The 10,000-nt window shown below is 40.7% G+C and overlaps 1 protein-coding gene across 4 annotated transcripts in view; it reads left to right on the forward strand.

The window, feature by feature from the left end:
• Window positions 1–10,000, forward strand: part of LOC131354541 (tyrosine-protein phosphatase non-receptor type 14-like) — a 48,117-nt gene that overhangs the window by 28,871 nt on the left and 9,246 nt on the right. For all 4 annotated transcript variants that reach the window (XM_058392298.1, XM_058392300.1, XM_058392299.1 and 1 more), the window contains 10 exons: window positions 95–192; window positions 1,517–1,584; window positions 1,793–1,863; window positions 1,992–2,079; window positions 2,160–2,248; window positions 2,356–2,443; window positions 2,681–2,763; window positions 2,912–2,963; window positions 7,093–7,162; window positions 8,606–9,897. In XM_058392298.1, coding sequence (XP_058248281.1) covers window positions 95–192; window positions 1,517–1,584; window positions 1,793–1,863; window positions 1,992–2,079; window positions 2,160–2,248; window positions 2,356–2,443; window positions 2,681–2,763; window positions 2,912–2,963; window positions 7,093–7,162; window positions 8,606–9,897 — 1,999 coding nt within the window. The remainder of the gene's footprint in view (window positions 1–94; window positions 193–1,516; window positions 1,585–1,792; window positions 1,864–1,991; window positions 2,080–2,159; window positions 2,249–2,355; window positions 2,444–2,680; window positions 2,764–2,911; window positions 2,964–7,092; window positions 7,163–8,605; window positions 9,898–10,000) is intronic.

Here is a 10,000-nt window from a genome sequence, read left to right on the forward strand (position 1 = left end):
CATCTTTTACAAGCTGTTGAGTTTATTATAACATCCCTTAACTTAGCATGTTTGTTTAGCTTTTCTTTTTCACCCATGTCTTTGCCTCTCTCAGGTATCAGTACTACCTGCAAGTGAAGAAGGAAGTGCTTGATGGACGACTTCACTGCAACATGGAGCAGGGCATTCGACTCGCCGGTCTCGCTGTCCAGGGTATGTGTGTGTGTGAGTGTGTGTGTATGATCTTACTGGTTAGCTCGTTGCTGTCCTACCTAATATGGTATTTCGAGCAGGAGAGCAGTTATCCACTTGAACTGCTATCAGAACTTTTAGCCAGCAGCTCACGGGAAAGTAAACATTAAAAGACAAGAGGCAGAACGTGTAGTTCGTTCATCGCGCAAGAATCCAAACAGAAAGATAGTGGGGAACATAACGAAACACAGGAGGAAAGAAAGAGAACAAGATAACACGCTCAGGTTTATCTTGTCGCTCTCTTTGTCAGACACACTCAGGTGCTGAATGCGGAGAGATAGGATTACCATATTGAGTAAAAAGCACACAGAGGCGATGGGACAGATTTGGAACGCGATGCTGGATAAAAATCTGTGGAAATGTTAACGTTTTAGTTGACGTGAATTTAGCATTAAAATAGGATGGAATTATGAATATGTTCCTAGATAGTTGTGCCATACATATACAGACAACAATGTTGACTACATATTACAAAATATTGACCTCTTGATATGGTCATTAGTATTACATCTAAAAATGGCAGCTTTTAATATTTTATTTCAGTGTTTTAAGTGTTCACTGGTACCCGTCCAAATTTATCATTACGCATATATTACGCATTTATGTGTTTATAACCTATGTTTAATGTTCCAAAAACAAGTTATTGCTTACACTGTAGCAGCTATTATTAACAAAACATTGATACTCAAGACTCCTTCCATAAATGCTACCTAAATGTCCTCTTACAGAAAACCTCAACATACAATTCTACATTTTGTTTGTTACCTAGCAACCAGAAATCGCAATCTCCTGGTGAAAAGCTGTTAATGTTAACTTGACACTGGAGACTCCTTCTGTAAATGCTAAATAAATATTTCCTTAAAGAAATCAACAACTATACAGAATAGTACTAAGTACTAAGACTAATGTCGTTGCTATAGCAACAGTCCAAGACACATTCCGGCCAATCGGATTTGAGCATTCAACAGCTGTGCGTTGCTGTCAGTTAGTGCAGCTATGTCGTGTCCAGCTGTTTGTCTTTTGTTTGGAAAATCGAACATTCCACATGTAGCTGTTTACGCAGTCGTTCTTCGAAAACGTTTTCTGAGAGCAAGAGATGTGATGTATCCAAGTCAAAGGAAACTTTCCAGGGAAAAAGATGCAGATGATGTAGAAGATGTAGTTTTTTGGGGTTTTTGGTAAACAAGTAGCTTGAGTAACATAATTGTGCTTGTTTTTTTGTTTGTTAATTTGTTTGTTTTGGATTTGGACTATTAACTGATCTTCTCGGTTTCTGTCTCTGCAGCCGACTTTGGAGATTTCACTCAGTATCTGTCTCAGGATTTCCTCAGGGAATATGTTTTGTTCCCCGTGGTAAGTGTGTGTGTGTGTGTTGTTTGTGCCTCAGGGTATGCATTCCTTTCACACTGTAGCAGCAGCATACCTGCCTGTCACGTAAACACGCTAGAACAGCGGCGTATCCCACACAGCGACAGAGAAAAAATATCAGAAGTGTATCAGGTGTGTGTGTATGTGTGTGTGTTTGTGTGTGTATTCAAACGTTTCTTTGCTTTTTGCCTAGAACTGGCCCCACGGTGACGAGGTGCTGGACGGGTGGACTCAGAAAGTGGCCGAAGAACACAAGAGTCACTAGTAGGGAACTCAAATAACGTCTTTTCTACAGAGATTAGACCAGAATAATTGAGTGTACGGATTAGAATACGTTTTTATAAACTGTCTTATGTGCATTAGTGTTACAAATCGGCCTGTGTGTGTTTCAGTCAAATGCAGGCCGCAGATGCAGAGCTGCTCTACATTAAAGAGGTGGAGAAACTGGATGGATTTGGGCAGGAGAGCTTTGCTGCTAAAGTATGATACACACACACACACACACTATGATGCATTTTTCTCAAAAATGATTTATGCTTGTACACTTGTTTCCTCTTCAGGACAACTACACCAACGACATCTTCATCGGTGTTTCGTTTATCGGAATCTTTGCCAAGCACAGGAACGGGAGATCCATCATGCTTCACCGGTGAGACTGACCTTTGACCCTTTTCTAACGTATGAAGAGTTTGTTTGCATAGCTCTAAACAGCTCTCACACACGGAAGGTCAGGCTGACTCACTTCCTCTCTCGTAGGTGGAAGGACATCGGCACCATCGGGCACAACAAGTCGGCTATCACCGTGGAGATAACCAGCAAAGACGACACCATCATGTTTCACATGGTCAGTGTTGTGACTGTGCGCTCTACAAGGCCGGGGAACTCGGGGATGTGTCTTTCTCGTCTGCAAAACACTCAAACGGCTAGCTCTGTGCATTCAGCCCGTTCTTAGCTAGCATTGATTTCTAAAAACGCTACTAATGAGTTACATCTAACTTAATAAACATAGCAAAACAACCACACAGACAAAACAGACCCAATCGATGCTTTTAAAATGATTTGTATTGTTTTTGTCTTTTAGGAGGATATGGAGATGGCTAAATACTTAGCACGCCTCTTCACAGCCAGACACAAGTTTTACAAACAGAACAAGATCTGTGTAGAGTGAGTTTATCTCAAATATTTCTGTCCCTATGTTGATATCTGTGGATCCTCTATATATACACTCTGTATACAACACTGCCACCTGTGGTGGATCGGTGTAATTGCACATAAACAAAATTGCGGTTTTTGTCTTGTTTTTTTTCTTCAGGCCGACCCACTCTCCTGTCACTATACGGAGAAGATCCACCTGGAACAGGCAGGCAAGTTCTCCTTTGACCTTTATGACATACAAACCATGTAGAGGAGTGACTCAACTACAAAATATACCATTTCAAGTCTTTGTCAGTGATAATCTAAACTCTGGCATTCCAGCACAGTTTTTTTTTATGTGTTATATAATAATGTCCAAGGATATTTATGGCTGTTTACCAGGTTGTTGCTTTGCGAGCTGGTATTTCTTATGTAACAATGTGTTAGAAGCTTGGACAGATTTCATTTGGACAGTTGTTTGTAAAAACTAGATCATCTGTATGCAACTAGAAAATTAACCTAGATTACACATAAACTGCAATAATCCTTATCGATAATTTACCTATTTTGTAAGTTTCAACAATTTTAACCATCAGCCTCCTGGTGGTCCAGCAGCAGGAACCCGCGCTCTCATTGCTGTGGCCTGGGTTTGAGTCCCGGGCAGGGCGCTAACCCAGCCATTGAAGAGCTAACTCTCAGTGCTGGTCCCAAGCCCAGGTTAAATGGGAAGGTTGTGACAGGAAGGGCGTCAGGATACGGTAAAACCTGTGCCGAATCGAAACATGCAGACCAAAAGTTCCGCTGTGGTGACCCCAATCAGGGAGCAGCTGAAAGGTTTTAACCAGTGTTGTATAAAGTACCCAAAAGGCACATTTGAGTAAAAGTACAGTTTTTTTTTATAAAATGACTCAAGTAAAAGTTTAAGTCAACCATTATAATTCTACTTGAGTAAAAGTCTTAAAGTATTTTAAATAAACTGTACTTAAGTATCAAAAGTAGTATTTTCATGAATGTATTCAAGTATGGAAAGTAAAAGTAGAAGTAAATTAATAAAAAAGCAAGACTTTGGAGAACTATGAATTTTATTCTGTATTGCTTTCTTTCTTAAACTTCTCAATAAGTGCACCACCAACAAAATAAGACTTGCATGAAAGAAAGAAGAACTTAGTGAACTGTATTGTAATGATCAGTGTTTCCACACATGTTCACTTGTAACTAAGGCCATGTCCACATGTAGCCAGGGATTTTTAAAAAGGGAGAATTTTCTCTGCATTTTGACCTTTCGTCCACATGCTAATGCAGTTTGAGGTCGTTGAAAACGGCGCTTTTGGAAAACTCCTTCCAAAATGAAGATTTTCCAAAACTCCGTTTTCAGTGGTGTTGTGTGGAGAGGGGAAATGGAGATTTTGATGAATTGACGTCATTGTCTGTGTGCCAGTCTCCTTGATTTGATGACAGATTTGTTTATGAAGATATTTTGTGCAATAGCAGACTTGTGTAAACTAGTGAGTGTGTTAACGTTGTTTACTGGACTTTTTACATGCGTGCACATACACACGCAGTTACTCACACATTACGGTCATGAACAGAGGGCCAGAATGTAATATGAAGCTCACTGCTGCTACATACAAAACTCCAACAACACACACAGCGATGGTGGTTTTGGAAGAGACCCGGTCGGACTTCTACATTCTACAATAAAATTTGTCAAAGGCATCGCTTTCCCGCGATGCGCCACTGTTGTTAAACTACCCGAACTGGTAATAAAGTCTTGTCTAGGCTTCTGATTGGCTAGGCATGCTCCTGACAGCACTTAAGAGGGCGTTTTGCGTTTTCATGTAGACAAAGATATTTTTAACACGTAGGTCATGTAGACAGAATAAAAAAAAAACGAAGTATAAAAATACCCAGCTACATATGGACATAGCCTAAAGTCATCACTAACCACAAACTTCCTTTACCGCAAATTTGGATGCAGGTTTTTTTTGTAGTAAGTAACGAAAATGCCGAACAGAAAATGTATCGGAGTAAAAGTATAGAATTTGTTTCAAAAAAGTGGTGAAGTAAAAGTAAAAGTTGACAGAAATATGAAAGCCCAAGTAAAGTACAAAAACTCTCAAAAAATACTTAAGTACAGTAACGAAGTAATTTTACTTTGTTACATTACACCACTGGTTTTAACCATCAGTTTGAATGCTTATGCTGGGCCTGGAGATTTAGGCCACGCCCACCTCTTTGGTGCTGTTTAAATCCAAACTGCTGTAAAAGTTAAAATGTAAGTAAGTAAGTAGCCTGTAAGTCAAGTAAGTGAGTAACACCATCTGACTAGGTTGCCCATGTATTCTCTTTAGTTAAAGAGTAAATAATTAAGTACTTAAGTAGTTAATTATCAGCTGGTTTTCTCAGCAAACTTTAATCAAAGGTTAGCTTACTATGTTAGACTACTTATTTATAAATCATTCTTGTAGCCAGGTTTACAAACCATTTGTTAATAACGAACGTAATTCACAAGTTCTGTATCATATCTGATATATGTTACACTACTTTTCCCTAAATCTTTATTGTATGGAAGGAATTTCTGGAAATTGATTAAAATAGCCAACAACTGAATCATTCGTTCTGACTTCTTGCCTCATATTTCGTTCTCAATGTCACTTTTTCTTTCTCCCATGCGGAACTTCGACCATCAGCGTGTCTGAAGTGGTCGGAGGTTCTCGAGGTTTGTTTGGGAAGAAGGCAAGACTCATCAAATGTGGTGTTGGATAAACAGCGCCTACTTAAGTTCTGAGTCAAGGCTCTAAACATACTTCCTTGAAATCTGATGTTCACTGAAAACCACCAGCATCCAGTAAAAACAGGCTTGTTAGATGAACAGTGTTTTACATCGACTTTGTAGAACTTCATCCCAAACTTACCTCATGGTACCCGCTGCTGTTCTCGCCATAGCTTGCAATAAAATCTCAAAACACTTCATTGTTTCCACATTTAAAACACGACATACACAATATGTGGGTTGTCCCCGATGTTCATTTTTAGTAGCCGAAGGTCTAAAGCCAAGACCTTCAGTATTTCCGAGGCCACCGTGCACCAATTGATCTAAATCCCATTTTTAGTTATGTACTCGTAGCATTTTCCTTTGGGACAAATCTCATTTACAATACACCATAATAGTCAGATTACGATTAGTGTTTGCCTTTGAACTGCTAGAAAGTTAAAGAGTATAAATCTGAGGGAAAGTGCAAATCAGTAGCTCCGAGGTCGTTAAGCTTCCCCCAGAGGGACGTTAGGTCTCCGTATAAAGCGGGCTCTCATTTCCTCACAGTAAGCCTAACAATGCAGCTAAAACCAGCACAATGGTCTTCAGTGCACCAACCGCAGCTCCGAAGGCTCAGCCTGGCTCTCCGTACACACTGAGGACATGTTAAGGATTAGTGTGTGGATGGATGTGTTTGAAGAGAATTAAAAAGCTGCGTTAATAATGAACGGAAACGACTAGATGAAATTTAAGGGCGAAGAAATGTGCAGATCCAAGAGAACAATAGTCATCTTTTTTTTGTGCATTCTAAAAAAATTTGGCTAAAAATTGCAAGCAAACAAATTAGTAGCTAGTCATTTGTGTGGTAAACAAACTTGTTGAAAGTGAATCTATCCAAACTGCAGCTAAACTTAAACATAATCAAATTGCTGTAGTGACAAAAGCAGCCTCTTTAAAACCAAAGTTTTCTTAAATGCTTAAATACCAAGATCTTAAAAAGGTCTTGCAATATCATCAAGAATTCCTCTACCTTCAAACAGTAAAATAGAGAGCTAATTTTTATGGTAGTATGTTAGTGTGTTTATGAAAGGAATCCATCTCACCTGGTCACTAAGGTATGTTTTATTACAATAGATAAATCAAATTGATGCAAAAATGCCAGTTTCCACAATTGTGAACAAAAAACATACCCTCAAGTTTGCCTGTGGAGGAAAGCGGGGACCTGGAAATACTGCATCATTATCTGTTGTCCTGATTAGATAGAAATCAAAAACAAATTACGTGATTGGATGAGAAACTTTAACTCTTTAGTAGTAAAAGTATTCAAAAGAGTCAAAATTTTGCAATACACACTGAAAAGAAAAGTGGGGACATGATTATCTCCCATCACAACAGGGACTTCTGAACCATTTTATGTATTTTAAGCACCTGAACATTTGCATTGTTTACCTGAGGTTTATTTTTGTGGATGTGATTAGAATTTGTATAGAAATAATTTTCACAGCATTTATAAGTTCAAATCTATTTGACTTTTTGAAGAGTTACTCAATGCTGTTAGTTTCTGTTGTTGTCGTTTATATCTGTTTTTTATGTCTGTTTCTCAGCATAGACCACAGTCCTGTATTGCACACTCTCAGTATCCTGATCACTATCAAGAGACCCAAAGCTCGCAAGGTAAACACACACACACACACTTCCTGGTAGAGTTTCTGTCATGACGCATTTTCCCAGATATTTCTCTGAATCACGATTCCATGCCAAATCACATCACCGTACATTTACTATTTTTTTTTTCCACTACCAAATAACATCTTATCTTTTATCTGGTTTGAGCCTCAGGCATCACCGCAGCTAGGTTTATTTGGGTAAATTGTTTAGACGAGCTGCAACACACACCCCGATTAAGGAGCTTTTTGCTAGTAAACTCTAATCAAATTTTTGGCCACCAACATTTTTCAGGTTTCGACACAGCAACAATTTTATTTTTATTCACTATTAAGCAGTTATAAGATGTAGTAGATGGGAACTTTGCCATTTTTATTCATACATAGTTGTGTAAACGTTCCTCATTATCTCAGCTATGAGTAAAGCATTTCAAAGTCCCGGAAAATTCTACTTTTGATCACAAAAGATATGAATGAGGACTATGTCAGCTTTATAATGCGACATAAACTACTCAGATGCTTTGATCGAATTATTTTTGAACAACATACCATTCGAGGCGGATATTTAAGATACTCTCTTCGGTTTTCATTAACACATAATGAACAGATAAATATATGTATTATTTATTCCTGAGGATTAAATAGAAATCTAGAATTAATGGTTGTGTATATGTCTTTCTGTCTCATCCCTCTATCTCTCTGTCCCACACACACAGACTCAGACACACCTTCCTAATCCTTGAAGTCAGCTCTCTAATTATTTTGTTTTTGATCTCTCTGCTGGAAATTAACACACACACACACACAAACGACCACATGATAAGCAGAGTATGTGAGTTAATTACTGTGCCCCTAGGTTTGAAGTTGCTTAATAGATCTGAAGGAAACTTCCGTGACCCAGAGTCTTTTATGGCTTTAGTGTGGTTTGGAATTACGGCTCTGATCATCTTACATAAGCCTGCAGTAATAAAGCCTGGAATATCTGAAGATTTAGTTTGTTAAATGTGGCTGTGTTTGAATCAAGGTAATTAAATCAACAGCTAGTGGAATGGTTTCTACTGGAGTTCATCAAAACTACATTTCAACTTATGTTCTTTTTTTTTGTTCAACTTCTGAATATGAGGAAAAAGCAATTTATTTATATGATGCAGTTACAGCAGAGACTTTCAGCCTTGCTAGGCAGCGATCTGTGGATTTGATGAGTGTGATGGTGGTATTAGCATAAAGCTTTGAAAGCTGATCTTTTTGAGTGTACAGAGTGTACAGTTTAGGGGATGAGAGAGCTAAATCGAGAACTAAAGTGCTGCTGCATCACTCACTTTAGGTAGAGCTAAAGCTAAGGGGTATGTGCAGAAGCAAGTGGCCATTTTGGGTTATGTATTAAACCATAAACCATAGTCATGTTATTTAGGAAGAGTGTATTGCAACATAATTTCTTCTCTGCCCCCAACAGACAGTATCTTCCATGAAGACCCGTACTGTAAGTCCGAGACGAGTCTGGTGGAGTTTAGTTTCCGTAACGGCCTGGTTCCTAATGGCAGCATGTGCAGTAGCCCAAGCGTAAGCTCGCTGAACCGCTCACAGACTTTTGTTCACTCCTCACCGATGTCTTCAAGCCCTAGCATCCCTGGGAGTGAGCTCATGCGGTCTGACTACATCCCCAGCCAACGGCACTCGGCCATCATCCCTCCCTCCTACAGGCCCACACCAGAGTACGACGCTGTGATGCGGCAAAAACGTTGCCTCCTCCCAAACACACCCACCATTGATTGTCACAGCCAGTCACTGCGCAGCCTCAACATCAGCAATACGTATGTTTACCGTCAGCCGTCACTAGTGTACAGCCAGCCGGAAATGCGTGAGCAAAGCCCGTACCCTACGCCCTATGGCGGGAGTGGCGGTCCTCAGCCAGTATATGGACTTCATGCTGGCCCCACCCTACCTCACCAGGGTCAGATGGTACATTCAACAGCTGCTCAGCCGCAATGTAGCGCCGCTAATGGCATTTCACATACTGTCAGCACGCCAGAGCTGGCCAACACTAAGCAGCAAGTGATTAACAGGACTACCCATGTGTTTAGGAACCACCAATCAAAACCTCCACCCCCTTACACGGCATCCTTTAGGCCAGCTACCAGCACGCCAGATTTGGCGAGCCACCGGCAACGCTGCATTGGAGGCTCTAGTCCGGAGCTGGTGACACGTAAAGTGCAGCTGTCTGTGAAAACCTTTCAACCAGACAGCTCAGCCGTGGTTCACCAGTCGTTACAGGAAGTGAGCGCGCCGTTAACGGCCATGAAGCACCGTTCCACACTTGCCAAACGCCACAGCATGGAAGTCGCAATGGTCCTCAAGGCAGCCAGTGTAGTTCCCTTGCCTCGAAGGAACACACTACGAGAGCAAGTGCCACCCCTGATCCCTCCTCAGCAGGCACAGGCCCCACCTCCTCCACCACCTCAGCTGGCTGAGGTGCAAATGTCAGCCCAGAAAACCACCAACCCCGACCCAACATACCAGCATCATCAAAAAACACTCTCTAATGTCACCATGCTGATCCACAGCAGTGAGAGCGAAGAGGAAGAGGAGGACTATGCCCCCGAGCTGGACGTCCACATCCCAGGCCTGAACGAGGACATCAGTGCTCAACTGCAGGCGGCACTTGCTAACATTCCTAACAAACCTCCCCCGGAATACCCGGGACTGCGGTCTAGCAGCAACAACATTGCACTCAGACACCACAACCAGGTACTTCATCCCCCATGCTTGGTTACTGTTGCTATGTAGGTAAAGCTCTTAACCAAATGTTAAGAGGACGTAACTAACTATCCACATTTCAGCACACAGATTT

Source organism: Hemibagrus wyckioides, linkage group LG06 (genome assembly GCF_019097595.1).
Source record: "Hemibagrus wyckioides isolate EC202008001 linkage group LG06, SWU_Hwy_1.0, whole genome shotgun sequence".
In the NCBI taxonomy this organism is placed as follows: domain Eukaryota; kingdom Metazoa; phylum Chordata; class Actinopteri; order Siluriformes; family Bagridae; genus Hemibagrus; species Hemibagrus wyckioides.